We start from the raw sequence: 17,108 nt of genomic DNA, 5'->3' as shown, positions 1-17,108 counted from the left end.
AAAAAAATTAACTAAAATACAATAATTTTTTCTTCTTCTAAATATACTCCTCCCCCCTACTCAATTATATCTATGGCCTTCCGCTAACCTTGCAAATAAAATTTTTTTTTTTCGTTGAAAAGAATATTGAATTAAGCCAGATTCCCTCACATTTTGAGATACACCTAAACTTGAGTTTTTTTCTTTTGCTTAGGGTTTCCCTTATAATAGTTTGAATAAGCCTTAGTATAGGTTTAGTTGTGTAACATGTTTTACCATGTATGTAATGAATAAGTTTTCACTGGATTGTTTGATAATTTATTTTAAATAAATTTGTAATTAAATATGAGACATCAGGTCTCCGCTCATTTAGAAAGCATAGGTTTCTAAGTTTAAATCTCCGGGCCCAGATGGTATATTCTCGGCCATGCAACAAGTCTCAAGTAGGGCGGTCATGGAATGGCTTAAAATAATATTCGATGGGTGCATAAGACTGAATCATGTACCGCACTCTAGAAGAACTGCTCGTGTAGCTTTTCTGCCAAAGGCGGGGAAGATCGGTCACGTGTATTCCAAAGAGTATAGACCCATTAGCTTAACATCATTATTTCTACTCCAAAACCTTTGGAGGCTGATAGATGTGTACATAAAGTCCAAAGTGGATTGAAAAGTTTGCTCTCCACAACACAGCATGCGTACACCAAAGGCAAGTCGGTAGACACCCGCATTGCATAGGGTGGTAATAAGCATAGAGAAAATCCCTGGAATATAAGGAATATGCTCTAGGAGTCTTCTTGAGACATTGCCGGGGTTTTAAATAATGTTGCAAAACGGGCGATTATGGATGGTCTTAATTACATTAAAGTACATCCTGCCTCAATCAGATGGATCGACTGCAATGTTAAATTGCAGAAATATTACATCACAATGGGGATTGTACGAGGCCACGAAATCAGTGGACAGGGGCACGCTGCAGGAATGGGTGATATCACCTCTGCTGTGGACGCTGGTCATCAACCAACTGCTCAGAGCAATTCGATGAGGGACCCGTAAAACTTACGGCTTACGCAGATGACGTTGCAATTGTCATAAGTGGAAAGTGCCTTCCAACGATTAGTTCTTTGATGGATCGGGCGCTTCGGGATATTCATAATGTCGGGTTGAAAGTCAATGCGGAGAAGACGGATATGGTCTTGTTTACAAAGAGGTACAAGGTCCCAAATTGGACCAGGCCTAAGTTAGGAGGGGTGACTTTACAGGAGAAACCCTGCACAAAATATCTAGGAATCATCCTAGACAGTAAGCTGTCATGGAAGCTCAACTCCTCCACGAGAGTCAAGAAGGCCTCAACGGCACTCTATGTATGTAACAGAATGCTGGCGTACGTGGGGCCTATCGCCCTCTCTTTCTCATTGGGTTTTTACAGCGATTGTAAGCACTATTCTATACTATGGAGATCTTGTTTGGTGGAAAGCAACACAAAAAACAACATACCTCAAAATATTAGGGGGGTATGCAGACTATCGATACTTAGCATTACGGAAGCCCTGAAAGCAACCCCACCGGCTGCACTGTATGCCATTCTGCACATTCCACCTGTAGACCTGGTAGCAAAGAACAAAGCGTTAATGACTGCAACCAGGCTCGGTGCTTCGGGGCAGCTTGAGCGCCGACCATATGGCCATAGTAGTATAGCGTCATCAATCACAAGACGAACAGACTACATGATTCCCTATCTGCGCTTCGAGGGAGATCTTAAGGCCACAATAGAGGTGGACGGTTGGCGCAAGGGTGCGCAAATGGCGGACTAGGCGATACATGTGTACACCGATGGTTCCAAAGTAGTGGAAGGAGTAAGGTCTGCGGTATACTGCGCTGATCCGGAATTAAGCAGATCCTACAGGCTGCCGGATTACTGTAGCGTTTTCCAAGCGGAAATATAAGCCGTAACCAAAGCAGTAGAAACCCTGGAAGAGAATAGCTTAAGCTGCAGCCGTGTTAACTTTTATATTGACAGTCAAGCAGCAATTAAGGCAATAATCTCGCATAGCACAGCATCTAAATGTGTGTTAGAGTGTAAGCAGCCTCTGGAGAGAATCGGGACAGGGACAAGCATACATCTATATTGGGTCCCAGGGCATATGGGAATATATGGGAATCGAAAAGCGGGCGAACTAGCTAAAAAGGGCGCATCCCTTGAAGCTTGCTCCGTAGACGTCCCATTAGATTGGGCGAGATTAAGCGAAGGCGAGAGGTGCACATGATCGACCAAGCGTGAAAGGCGTGGGTTCAAGAGCGGGGCTGTAAAGTGTCGAAGATTATGTGTAGGTCTTACAACCTTAGACTTACACAGTTGCTTCTATCATTAAAAAGAGTGGACTGTAGACTCATGACGGGTATTCTGACTGGACACTGCCTTCTGGCGTCACATGCCTTCAAATTAGGCTTGGCCAGTGATAGCAGATGTAGGAAGTGCGGGTTGGAGGAGCAAACGACTGAGCACGTTCTGTGTTCGTGCCCTGCACTTGCCAGGCTAAAACTCCAGCTATTAGGAGTGATACAGCTGTCAGATCTAGAAGCAGCAAGTGGTTTAAGTCCTAGGAAGCTTCTAGTATTTGCCAAGAGGACGGAATTATTTTATAACATAGGTCCTGTTTTTTGATAGGGTTTTTCAGTTTGGTCGTTAAAACAAACTTCTGGTAACACTACGGACTCAATCAGTCTATGTGAGGTCCTCATTGACCGGCCAGTTCAACCTAACCTGACCTAGAAGGCATATGTAATACAGGTAAGGGGCCATCGAGAATTAGGTGCGTCGATGGCCATGGAGGAGGGTGGGCCAAGCACCGGGCGTCGCAGCAACACCCCCCCCCCCTCCCTGTATAATCGGCCTTTTTTTCTTGTCAATTTTCAGCCTTGTTTTCCTTGTTTCAGCGTCATAACCGGTCGAATCCGGTTCTAAATTTTTTTCTCTTGGTTTCTGTGATATTAGTAGTTTTCAGTTATAGTTTAAATTTAAATTAGAGCATCGTCTCTCGGTTAGATTTTTTTTTTTGAATTTTTGAAATTTTCACTTTGAATGTTTTAACGGTCTGTCCGTGGCATCTGGTTCGTCCGGATGTCGTTTTGTTTTGAAATTATAAGCGTTTTGACATGACTAGCAACAGAGCACCACTAGATAATGCCGACTGCCTTCCTTGCTGCTCCATTGTATATGCGTTTCCATAACAACTTGAACATGATAGTGGCTACAATATCTGCACAAACATCGACAGTAGCATCCAAGATTGAAGCACAAGAAACGCGTATTTCAGAAATGTTGACACAGATTACATCCAAGATGGAAATTCAACTGGAATCACAGAAGACGTATATGGCATCCCAAATGGATTCACGGGAGACACGACAAGAAGCAAGTTTTTCAGAAATATCGTCACAAATAACATCGAAGATGGAAGCACAAGAGGAGCGCTTATCATTGCAGGTGGCACAAATGTCTTCGCGGTCAGAAGCACAGGAAGCAAGGGTAACATAAAAGCTGGAAGCACAGGATACAAAAATTGTACAGCTCAAGGACAAAATTGATGCCGAGATAGAAACCTTGAGAGGTCATATATAAGAGTTGCAGATAAAGCGCCCAGCAGTTTCAGCGAGTAATCCAAAGGTAAAGACACCATCCTTTGACAGTTCTGTTCCTTTCCAGGTGTTTAAGATTCAGTTTGAGAAGACCGAAGCAGTGAACAACTGGAGTGCTGAAGATAAAGTTGCTGCACTGTTCGTGGGATTGAAAGGGCCTGCAGCTGAAATCTTGCAGACAATTCCAGAGTATGGACGGAACAACTACGAAATATTGATGAGCGCTCTAGAGAGGCGATACGGAAGCGAACACAGGAAACAGATATACCAAATTGAGTTGCAAAACCGTTACCAAAAATCGAATGAGACTTTGCAGGAGTTCGCATCGGATGTCGAACAAAACGAAGCGAGCCAGGTAGGCAAACCCAAAACCCGCATTTGCAGAAACGGTATCACCTGTATTGCCTCAGGAAACTGCCTGAGTAAACCAGCATGCAAAGCTCGTCGTGTGGAAGTAGAAAGACCAGAGAGGGTAGACAGAATTTTGGAAGCATTGAAGGGTACGCAGCAGAAGAATAATGATGCAGTCAAATGCTTTAAGTGTGGAAAGCCAGGGCACATTGTGCGTTATTGCAACACCAACCTTAACAGTTCCAACAATTTGGGTGGTCGTAAGCGCTGAGCTGAAAGAGATGAGCAAATCTCCAAGACCAATCAATCGTTAAATTAAAGCGAGTAAGCCGCAAGGGGCGACAGCTGGCTCACACAACTGAATGCCCCATAATCTCTATCTCGCACATTTGAAGAAAGCCGAGCAATCTTACCGTCGGAGGACATGTGGATGGGAAGGAACGTTTACTGACGGTAGATACGGGTGCATCTCATTCCAGCACTCGATCAGATTTAATCAACAAAAAGATAAGACCATTGCTTGGAGCAATATTACGTACAGCCACGGGAGAGGACAACCAGGTAATTGGAGAAGTAGCATGTGAAGTAGCAATTGGGAACGTCACGTTGCTACATAATTTTATAGTGGCAAAGATTGTTGATGAAATCATAATTGGAGTGGACTTCTTAATCGACCAAGGCATCAAGATTGACATGCAAAGCAAGACGATGCGATATAAGAATACGGATGTGCTACTTAATTTCGGCTGCGAGAAAGACTACAGTAGTAAACGAGTGCTGGTGATGGAGAGCCAGCAAATACCACCAAAATCGGAGGCAGTAATCTGGGCAAAGGTTGAGGGAGATTTTGGGACAAAAAAATTGTGGTTGTCGAAGCAGCAAACAAATCAACACCTAACGTACTTGTAGGAAAAACCCTGGCTATAACAAAACAAGATGCACGTATCCCGGTAAGAGTACTTAATGAGTTCAAGTCACCACACAAACTGACCAGAGGAGCTATTTGGGGAAGACGCCAAGAGGCTGAAGTAGTAATCAATTGTGAACAGCTCCAGGAAGACCTTTCAACTAGCAATATTGAAATTTCAGATAACATCATGGCATGGACGAAGGGACTAGAGGAAGATTATCAGAGTAAGGCAAAACAACTGCTCCTAAAGTACGCCAACATATTTGACCAAAATGGTTTCAAACCGGGCCGCACCAAAGTTGTGAAACATCAAATTGACACTGGAGATGCGAGGCCGATCCGCCAAGCTCGTCGTAGTGTTCCACTGACGAAGCGGGAAGTGGTGAGTCAAATCATTCGAGAAATGAGCGGTAAGCGAACCATCTGCTAGTCCATGGAGCTCACCGGTGGTACTTGTGAAGAAGAAGGATGGAAAAATTAGGTTTTGCGTGGACTAGCGCAAGTGGAACGACGTCACGAAAAAGGATAGCTACCCATTGCCAAGGATTGACGATACTCTGGACTCGTTATCTGGTACGAAATGGTTTTCCACACTGGAATTGAAAAGCGGCTTCTGGCAAATGGAAGTGAAGAAGGAAGACAAAGAGAAAACAGGCTCCAGTGTCGGTGATGGTCTTTGGCAATTTACAGTGATGCCTTTTGTACTATGTAATGCACCAGCTACTTTTGAAAGACTCATGAATCAGATACTGAAAGTACTGGAAAACATGTTTAGTGATGACATCATTGTATTGGGAAAGAAATTCGAAGAACATCTAAAGAACTTGAAGGAGGTTTTCCAAAGAATATCTGGTGCTGGTCTGAAACTTAGTCCCAAAAAGTGTTCTCCGTTCAAGAAGCAATTTAGTTACTTGGGTTATAAAGTAACAACAGAGGGCATCTGCACCGCGAATGAAAAGACAGAAGCAGTGAAGAATCTTCATGAGTTAAGAAATGTCCTTGGGCTGTGCACATATTACGCCGATTTGTATCAAATTTTGCCAGTGTAGCCCATTGCCTCCACGAGCTTACAAGAAAAAATAAAGCTTTTGAATGGAAGAGGGAGCAAAAAGTGGCTTTCCAAACATTGAAAGAGCGTTTGTGCACTGCCCCAATGTTGGCATATCCGATTCCAGTAGCAACATTTATTCTAGATACCGATGCGAATGGATATGCTATAGGAGGCGTTTTATCACAACTGGTGGATGGACATGAGAAGGTAGTTGCATATTACAGCCGATCAATTAGAAAACAGAGAGGAACTATTGCGTTACACAGCGGGAGCTGTTGGCATTGTTAGAGTGCATTAAACATTTTCACAAGTACCTATACGGCCAGCGATTCCGCGTCAAGATAGATCACACAGCGTTGAAATGGCTTCTGTTCAGTTACGTATTCCAGAAGGACAATTGGCACGGTGGACCGAGCTACTACAAAGCTATGACTGTTCCATTGATCATCGGAAAGGTAGTACCCATGGGAATGTGGATGCTATGTCACGAAGACCATGTGATTTGGAATGCAAACACTGTTCGAAAGCTGACGTTAAGGAAGACATCATAGATGTCCGGCTTATGACTATAATGTGTTCGGGTGAATGGTACATGGAAAAACTAAGGAGGTGTCAGCTAGAAAATACGGACCTGTCACATATTATGCGAAGGCTCGAACGAAACAAAAAACCAAATAAAGAAGTGATGTCAGCAGAGAGTCCTATTGCGAAGTCATATTCAGCACAGTGGAACAGTTTAGAATTGATATCCGGTTGCCTGCCTCGAGTATGGGAGAGTGAGGATGGCCAAAGTAAGAGGAAACTGATAGTTGTTCCAAGGAAAAGGATTCCCGACGTTCTCAGTGAGCTACATAACGGTCCAAGTGGAGGTCATTTTGGAATTACGAAGACGCTCGAGAAGATTAAGCAGAGATTCTATAGGGTTGGTTGCCCTCAGTCGGCCACTGAGTTGATTGACAACTGCGAGGTTTGCACGAGAGCACAAGGACCCAAAACCCGAAGTCATGGCCAGATGAAGCAATATAACTCAGGTGCGCCATTTGAAAGGATCGCTATGGATGTCACAGTTCCATTTCCTACTAGCAACTGCGGAAACAAATATGTACTGGTATTTATGGACTATTTCAGCAAATGGCCAGAGGTATACTCAATCTCAAATAAAGAAGCGGAAACGGTAGCAGAAGTGTTTATAAACAATTGGGTTGCAAGGTATGGTGTACCAATGGAGTTACATTCTGACCAAGGGAGAATTTTTGAATCAGCGGTGTTTCAAGAAATGTGTAAGAAATTGGGCATTCGAAAAACTCGGACAACTGCATTGCATCCTCAGTCCGATGGTATGGTGGAACGATTCAATAGAACATTGGAGGAGCACTTAAGGAAAGTAGTGGACAAGTTCCATAAAGAGTGGGATACACGCATACCATTATTTTTGATGGCTTACCGATCGGCATTGCATGAGACAACGGGCCAAATCCACGCAAAATTAGTTTTTGGCAATAACCTTCGACTGCCAGTTGATTTGGAGTTTGGGATAGATGCCGATGCCGAGACAAATGCCAAGAAACCCACTGGTGTCTTGGAAGAAGGGATGCGGGAAATACATGAACTTGTAAGGCAACGAATAAAAATTATGAGTAACAAGATGAAAGCCAGTTACGATAAAGCAAATAATTCGGAAGATTTTCAGGAAGGAGAGTTGGTGCTGTTGAACAACCCACAACGAATAAAAGGGTTGTCCCCGAAATTGCAGTGCAATTGGGAAGGCCCATACAAAGTTGTAAAACGGATGAACGATGTAGTTTACCGTATACAAACCATTGGCAAACCACGAACCAAAATGAAAGTCGTTCATTTGGAAAGGCTGGCAGCGTTTAGATCAGGAAATTTGTCTGATCGGGACGATCCGAGTTAGGTGGAGGGCAGTGTGACGAATATTCACATCACTAAATAAATGCACAACAACAAAAACCTTAAGGCAAGCTACATAAACACATTAATCATCATGTACACACATACATACAAGCATTAGAGATATACTCAGAAACGTATGTCATCATCAGCCGAAGTAGTACTCACATATACACACGCATATGCTTACACACTACAAATACACGCGCATATGGCTGGTGGCCAGGGAGAGAATTCTAGAAGAAGCGTCTAGACATTTGGGCAGAGAGTATAAAAGCAGCACAAGCTGAGTAGTAAGTAATCAGTTTGATTTAAGCACACTATTGGTTGCGAAGTATAAGTGTTATTGTGAAGTATTTTCAAAGTAGTCTAATAAAGAACATTTTGCATTATTGAATATTGGAGTTATTTTTTCAACAATTTAGCGATGCGAACGTTAGCAGAAGGGGAAAAATAATAATAATAATATAATAATAAATTCGTTACAATATTGACCACTCTTGAGTAGATAATCAAGATCAGCTGGGCGGACTTTAACACATTCTAGGTGGTAGAAATCATTGCACTGTACTTTGGAATGCGTTCGCTCAATTATATTCGACCACAAACATCGCATTTTCAGTTAGGAATATTTATTTTGATTTAACGATATTAGAGAAAATTTGCAAAGTTTACAAACAGCGATGGTTACTAGGACATGTTTCTGAATTTCACTACTCCATCAGCTAACCTTTCGGGAGCTGAGTATTGAACTCGAATCTCCAACATTCATACTAGTGTAAAGGCAGCTGTCTTTAACCACTCAGCCATATGAATGCTCCGCTGCTCGCTTTACAATTGGTCTCTAAGTGTTGCTTTTGTTGTTATTCCTTTTTTTTTCACCATTTTTGGTACATATAATTCTATATGCTGTTTAATTTAAAATATGCATAAAGAAATGTTTAATAAATAAATAAATAAATAAATAAAAATAAATAAAAAATCCCAATGGTAGGGAATTTTTTGGCGCACTTTAAATCTTAGTAACAATGGTTTTTTATAGCATTGATTTTTTAATTAGTAGTTCTTCCGCTGTTAGCTATTATATTGTTACGAATATTAGCAAAACTAAGGAGTGCTGCCATCTCTAAGCCGATGCTAAGCAGTGACGTGAATTCACATCAATAATTCAATCATTATGTATCTACATAAACGAATCAATAATTGCGTCTACACATATGTGCCATGTACGTATACGAGCAGTGGAGAATCAATGCACAAATACATGCATATATCTGAGATACTCCTATAAGTATGCAATGAGAAAAACTATAAAATTGTGCAATTGTAGTTACAGCTGAGAAGTTTGAGAGCTACTGGACTAGTAGATTCTAGAATCGCCTAGAAGATGCGAAGATTGAAATCAAAGAGTATAAAACGCGACAATTGTAGAGGCGCTGGAATTCAGTTTGATTTGAGTTGTGAAGCAGTTACTACTAAGACGATATCTAGCGAGCAATAGCAGTATTATTTTGAAAGTCAGTTTCATTTAAGATATCAGTTTGGTTATTAAGCTATTCGTTGCACAGTTTGAGTGTTATTGTGAAGTATTTTAATAAAGGCCATTTTTCCATTATTCTATATTGGAGTTATTTATTCAACAGTTTAGCGATACTAACCTAGCAAAAGGGCAAATAAGAGGATTTGCAAGTAAATTCGTTACAATTGGTGTCAGAAGAGGAATTGTTGAATAAATTCCAGAGGACAACAAGGGCATGGCAAAGTTCAGTGAAATAAAGATCCAGCAACTAAAGAAGGAGTTGGAGAGCCGTGGATTGAATACAAGCGGCGTTAAACTTGAACTTCAGGCACGGCTACGAGAGGCAATGGAAGCAGAAGGAATTGATGTGGAAGAGTGTGTATTTCATCTTAATGGCCAGGAGATAACAAAAATTGAAGAGAAAACCGAAACATCGCAGACGGTTACCAGCACAGACTTGAACATGATATTGGCTGCAATATCTGCACAAACATCGACAGTAGCATCAATGTCGTCGCAAATGTCAGAAATGTCGTTACAAATAGCATCACAATTGGAATCGCAGGAGACACGCATAACATCGAAGGGTAAAAATCCAGAGCTTTATAAATGGCATACGAGATGTGGAAACGAAGCCGGCTACATATGCGAATCCAAAACTAACATTTGCTGAAACGGTATCACATGCATTGGCTCAGGAAACAGCCTCACTATTGAGTAAAACAGCATACAAAGCTCATCGTGTGGAACACACACGTATGAACACAATTTTGGAAGCACTGAAGGGATCACAACAGAAAAATGCCGGAGTTATTAAATGTTTCAAGTGCGGCAATCCAGGTCATATTGCACGACATTGCAGCACCCGTCCCAATAGCTCTAACAATGTGGGTGGCCGTAAACGCAGAGCTGAAGGAGATGAGCAAATCTCCAAGTCCACTCAATCGTTAAACTAAAGCGAGTCAGCCGCAAGGGGCGACAGCTGGCTCCCTCAATTGAATGCCCCATAATCTCTATCTCACAAACTGGAAGAAGGTCAAACAATCTTGCTGTCGGAGGACATGTGGATAGAAAGGAACGTTTACTGACTGTAGATACGGGTGCATCTCATTCCATCATTCGAGCGGATTTAGTCAACAAGAAGATAAGACCATTGCATGGAGCAAGATTCCGTACAGCCACTGGAGAAGACAGCACTGTTCTAGGAGAAGTATCACGTGAAGTCGCATTTGGGAACGTCACGGTAGTACACAATTTTATAGTGGCAGAGATCGTTGATGAAAGCATAATTGGAGTGGACTTCTTAATCGACCAGGGCATCAAGATCGACATGCAAAGAAAGACGATGCGATATAAGAACATGGATGTACAACTTAATTTCGGCTACGAGAGAGGCTACAGCAGTAAACGAGTGCTGGTGGAAGAGAGTCAGCGAATACCACCAAAATGTGAAGCAGTCATCTGGGCAAAGGTTGATGGAGATTGTGGGACAAACAAATTGTGGGTTGTCGAAGCAGCAAACAAATCAGCACTAAACATACTTGTAGGAAAATCCCTGGCTATGACAAAACAAGATGGACGTATTCCGGTAAGAGTACTCAATGAGTTCAAGTCACCACTCAAACTGACTAAAGGAGCTATTTTGGGAAGATGCCAAGAGGCTGAAGTAGTTATTAACTGTGAACAGCTCCAGGAACACGTTTCAGCTAGTAATACTGATCTTTCAAATGACATCACGGCATGGACGCAGGGGCTAGAGGAACCATATCAGAGTAAGGTAAAACAACTGCTCCTAAAGTACGCGAACATATTTGACCAGGATGGTTTCAAACCAGGCCGCACCAACGTTGTGAAACATCAAATTGACACTGGAGATGCGAGGTGTAGTGTTCCACTAGCCAAGCGGGAAGTTCAAGTCAAATCATACAAGAAATGAGCGGCAGCGGCGTCATCGAACCATCAGCTAGTCCATGGAGCTCACCGGTATTACTTGTAAAGAAGAAGGATGGAAAAATGAGGTTTTGCGTGGACTACCGGAAGTTGAATGACGTAACGGGAAAGGATAGCTACCCATTGCCAAGAATTGCCGACACTCTGGACTTGCTATCTGGTATGAAATGGTTTTCCACGCTGGACTTGAAAAGCGGCTACTGGCAAGTGGAGGTGAAGGAGGAAGACAAAGAGAAAACAGCCTCCAGTGTCGGTGATGGTCTTTGGCAATTTACGGTGATGCCTTTAGGACTTTGTAATGCACCAGCTACTTTTAAGAGACTCATGGACCAGGTACTGAAAGGACTACATTGGAAAACATGCTTGGTGTACCTGGACGACATCATCGTATTGGGCAAGAATTTTGATGAACATCTTACGAACTTGGAGGAAGTTTTCGAAAGAATAGCTGGCGCTGGTCTGAAGTTAAGTCCCAAAAATTGTGCGCTGTTTAAAAAGGAAGTAAATTATTTGGGTCACAAGGTAACGACGGAGGGCATCTGCACTGCGAACGAAAAGATAGAGGCTGTAAAGGATTGGCCAAGACCACAGAACCTACATGAATTACGAAGTTTTCTTGGGCTGTGCACATATTACCGCCGATTTGTACCAAATTTTTCCAACGTAGCCCATAGCCTCCATGAGCTTACAAGAAAAAATAAAGCTTTTGAATGGAAGAAGGAGCAAGAAGTGGCTTTCCAAACATTGAAGGAGCGTTTGTGCACTGCCTCAATGTTAGCATATTCGATTCCAGGAGCAACATTTATTCTAGATACAGATGTGGGTGGATATGCTATAGGAGGCGTTTTATCACATATGATCGATGGACAGGAGAAGGTAGTTGCTATTACAGCCGCTCGATTGGAAAACCAGCGAGGAACTATTGCGTTACACGGAGAGAGCTGTTGACATTGGTAGAGTGCATTAAACATTTTCATAAATACCTCTACGGCCAGCGATTCCGTGTCAGGACAGATCACGCAGCGTTAAAATGGCTTCTGCAGTTCCGTAACCCGGAAGGACAATTGGCACGGTGGATCGAGCGACAACAAAGCTATGACTTTTCCATTGAGCATTGGAAAGGTAGTACCCATGGAAATGCCGATGCAATGTCACGAACACCATGTAGTTTGGAATGCAAGCACTGTTCAAGGGCCGAGGCTAAAGAAGACATTATAGATGTCCGGCTAATGACTATAACGTGTACGGATGAATGGGACAAGGAACAACTAAGAAAGTGTCAGCTAGAAGATACAGATCTGTCACATGTTATGCAAGGGCGCGAACGAAACGAAAACCCAAGCAGAGAAGAGATGTTAGCAGAGAGTCCCGTTGCGAAGTCATATTGGGCACAGTGGAATAGTTGAGAATTGATATCCGGTTGCCTTCATCGAGTATGGGAGAGTGAGGATGGGCAATGCAAGAAGAAACTGATAGTTGTTCCCAGAAAGAGGATTCCTGACGTGCTCAGGGAGCTGCATAATGGTCCAAGTGGAGGTCATCTTGGAATCACAAAGACGCTCGAGAAAATTAAGCAGAGATTCTATTGGGTTGGTTGCCGTCAGTCGGTCACCGAGTGGATTGCCAACTGCGATGTATGCAACAGAGCGAAAGGGCCCAAAACGCGAAGTCATGGCCAGATGAAGCAGTGTATTTCAGGTGCACCATTTGAAAGGATCGCTATGGATGTCGCAGGTCCATTTCCTACTAGCAACCGCGGAAACAAATACGTACTGGTGGTTATGGATTATTTCAGTAAATGGCCAGAGGTATACCCAATCCCAAACCAAGAAGCAGAAACAGTAGTAGAAGTGGTTAAAAACGAATGGGTTGCAAGGTATGGTCTACCAATGGAGTTGCATTCTGACCAAGGCAGGAATTTTGAATCAGCTGTGTCCCAAGAAATGTGTAAATCATTGGGCATTCGAAAAACACGGACAACTGCATTGCATCCTCAGTCCGATGGTATGGTGGAACGTTTCAATAGAACCTGGGAGGAGCATTTAAGGAAAGTAGTAGACAAGTACCATTAAGAGTGGGATACCCGAATATGGCAATTACCTTCGACTGCCAGCTGATTTGAAGTATGGGATAGGTGCCGATGCGGAGAAGAATGTCAAGAAATCCACTGCTGTCTTGGAAGAAGAGCTGAGAGAGATACACGATCTTGTAAGGCAACGAGCAAAGATTATGAGTGACAAGATGAAAGCGAGGTACGATAAAGCAATTAATTCGGAAGGGTTTCAGGAAGGAGATTTGGTGCTGCTATACAACCCACAACGAAAAAAAGGTATGTCCCCGAAATTACAGTGTAACTGGCATACAAACCATTGGCAAACCACGAACCAAAATGAAAGTGGTCCATTTGGAAAGGCTGGCAAGGTTTAGATCGGGAGATTTGTCTAATCGGGACGATCAGACTTAGGTGGAGGGCAGTGTTACGAATATTAGCAAAACTAAGGAGTGCTGCTATCTCTAAGCCGATGCTAAGCAGTGACGTGAATTCACATCAATAATTTAATCATTATGTACCTACATAAACGAATCAATAATTTCGTCTACACATATGTGCTATGTACGTATACGAGCAGCGGAGAATCAATGCACAAATACATGCATATATCTGAGATACTCCTATAAGTATGCAATGAGAAAAACTAAAATTGTGCAATTGTAGTTACAGCTGAGAAGTTTGAGAGCTACTGGACTAGTAGATTCTAGAATCGCCTAGAAGATGCGAAGGTTGAAATCAAAGAGTATAAAACGCAACAATTGTAGAGGCGCTGGAATTCAGTTTGATTTGAGTTGTCAAGCAGTTACTACTAAGACGATATCTTGCGAGCAATAGCAGTATTAGTTTGAAAGTCAGTTTCATTTAAGCTATCAGTTTGGTTATTAAGCTATTCGTTGCACAGTTTGAGTGTTATTGTGAAGTATTTTAATAAAGGCCATTTTTCCATTATTCAATATTGGAGTTATTTATTCAACAGTTTAGCGATACGAACCTAGCAAAAGGGCAAATAAGAGGATTTGCAAGTAAATTCGTTACAATATCATTGTTAACATATGTATGTATTCAATTAGCGAGACTTGCACATATTGCTTTATGCAACTGGTTTGTTATTGATATTAGAGAAAAATTTCAAATTTTACAAACGGCCATGGTTACTCGGACATTTTCTGAATTCCACTTCTTCATCAGCTAGCTCTTCGGGAGCCGAGTATTGAACTCGAATCCCCAACATTCATACATTCATAGTGAAATCTTCTAGCATTTTCCAAGAGAACGGAGTTTTTTTCTAGCATAGGTCCTGGTTTTTGATTGGGTTTTTCAGTTTGATCGTTAAACAAACTTCTGGTAACACTTCGGACTAATTCAGTCTGTGTGAGGGCCTCATGAATCGGTCAGTTCAACCTAACCTAACCTTTCGTTTTATATCCAGCTGATTTCGAAAATTTTTCTCTTTTTCTTCTTCTTTCGACAACGTCACGGAATGCTGGAACGTAGTCGAAATGCCGTAGAGGGCTGACCGCACAATATTATTAAACCTTACTACGCTTCGTATAATACAACTTGGAAGCTTTATCGGTAAGCTGCTTCCGTGGTGTGGTGCTATCGCACCGAAGGTCCTGGATTCCATCCCCGGGAAAAGCAACACCAAAAGACTTTAGAAAACGGTTTTAAAAGTGGGCGCTTGACAAACAGTGCGTGGTCATTTCTGACATGAAAAGCTTCTCAGAAAGTCCATCTGCTTTGCAGATGCCGTTCGGAGTCGGCATAAACATGTAGGTTCCGACACACCAATTTACAGGAAAATAAAAAATTAACACGACGAAAATTAGAAGAGAAGCTTGGCTTAGATCATCCAAGGTGGAGCAATGGGTCAAAATGCTAGGAATGTTTTAATAATACACTTATCAACTGTATGCTTACATCTGTTGGAAATCCACTGCTTCTGTGTTCACACCGAAATAATTCGACTCCTCACATAGCTCCTGTGCCGAAACCAAGAAAAATAATTGAGTAGGAGTTAAATTTAACCCTGGTAAACGGGTCATTCTTTTAAGAGGTCCAGACATCGAAAGCATGGAATGATATGATATCTGCATTCCTCCAGAGTGAATGAGCACGTCCATTTGACTGTGATTGGAAAAAATATGTACTGCATCAGGTACACATTGTATAGCCTTATCCTCAAAACTCTTTGTTATAGACCTTAAAATTTCCTTAGCTATGTATACACCAACTGAAGCATATTGTAGATACGGAGGTAGCTTGTCATCAAAAAATGGCACCAACATAACTGACAAAGGAACCACTATAAACACAGTACAAAAGATGAGTATTGAATATAAGTAAATTACGAATAAGTACGATTTAAAAAAAGCGACAGAGAGGTTGATATATAGGGTTGCCAAACGTTCTGATTTGGTATTTATATTTGATAACGCTCTTTAAACTTACTGCGTTTAAGGAAACTAAAATCAATGCGAATTTGTATTCATTTTCAGTATTTGTACAGAAACGATTGCGCGGTACGATTTTTAAGGATTTATAGACTTGAAGCCCATGACTGCCAGACTCTCGTAATTCTAAAATCTTAAATTTCGTCGGCGTCATAGTGGATTTAGCAGATACCTTGCAGAAAACAAGGACTTTACTTTCGTTATTTTATAAAGGCTGATCTTCACATACTGCCTTCGTCTCAACATTAGAAGTCAATACCCTCATTGCCAGACACATCCCATATTGGATTTGTGCAGCCTGTGCTGATATTATTTCGAAGACAAAATATCAAAATCATCCTTTATAAAATCGCGAATTTGCCGAAATTGTAATCGCCTTGTTTCTTTTGTTCTCTTTCTTTGAGTTTGGTCAGTGATTCATACTCAAGCAAAAAATTTGCGAAAAATAAAAAAGCGACATTGTTAGCGATGCGATAGCGCTACAGAGTTCCAATTACCTTTCGCATCGCAATTTATTTTCGCATCGCACTGCCTTTCGCATCGCCATACAGAGTAGGCCCCCTGTAATAGTTGAATTCGAGTTTACGATTTTTCGAACTTGTTCGAGAAGAGATTTCTCGCGAGTCTCGGCTTCTCGGGAGATTCGCGAATCTCCAAATGCTCGAAGGCTCGCGTGCTTCTGAAAATTCTTCTGGAGCACAAGCGGAAATTTCCATAACACCACAAGTTAAAAGCACCGAAGCGCATAGAATACTGCCAGTGTAGAGACTAAATTGAATGTCGAGAATCTCGCGAGCGTTAAGAGTATTTCGAGATTCCAGAATCTCGCGAGAAGCACAATTCTCATTTTCTCGATATAAGTTTAGAATATTAGGAGCAAAACCGTGATTCAATCACAAGAGGTTTGCTCGGCTGAGAAATTTTTTGACAATTGCAGCAATTTTGCTCCCAAATCGACTTGATATCCGTTAACTGTGTTGTTTCTTTGCGATTTTTCGAAAAATATTAGTAGTAAATAAATAATCGTTTAAAAAAAACTAAGAAAAACACGCTTTTAAAGCAAACCGAACTAAAAAATAGAAAATAATTTTCAATTAAAAAGAATTTATATAACAGTAGTAGAAGGTCAAACAATCGTTTCAAAATAAAATTATAATAAAATTTAAATTATTAGCAGAATAATTTAATTCACAGTAAAAAGCGTGGGGTGCATTTGACTACATTGCATATCCTTCCTCTCAGATAGTTGCCAATAGAATGATTGTAACATTCAATATCAAGCACCCCACGCTTTT

At 41.6% G+C, this 17,108-nt stretch overlaps 1 protein-coding gene across 7 annotated transcripts in view; it reads right to left on the bottom strand.

Moving 5' to 3' along the window:
* The window catches only part of Nepl16 (Neprilysin-like 16), a 2,088,045-nt gene that overhangs the window by 385,668 nt on the left and 1,685,269 nt on the right, over nucleotides 1-17,108 (bottom strand). For all 7 annotated transcript variants that reach the window (XR_010948731.1, XM_067760064.1, XM_067760068.1 and 4 more), the window contains one exon: nucleotides 15,281-15,665. Coding sequence is in view for 6 of the 7 variants with exons in the window: in XM_067760064.1 (XP_067616165.1) it covers nucleotides 15,281-15,665 (385 nt within the window). In the remaining variant the exon portion in view is untranslated. The remainder of the gene's footprint in view (nucleotides 1-15,280; nucleotides 15,666-17,108) is intronic.

Source organism: Eurosta solidaginis, chromosome 1 (assembly GCF_040869045.1).
Source record: "Eurosta solidaginis isolate ZX-2024a chromosome 1, ASM4086904v1, whole genome shotgun sequence".
Classification (NCBI taxonomy): domain Eukaryota; kingdom Metazoa; phylum Arthropoda; class Insecta; order Diptera; family Tephritidae; genus Eurosta; species Eurosta solidaginis.
The sequence above is the reverse complement of the archived record's forward strand: the minus strand, read 5'-3'. Positions and strand labels throughout refer to the sequence as shown.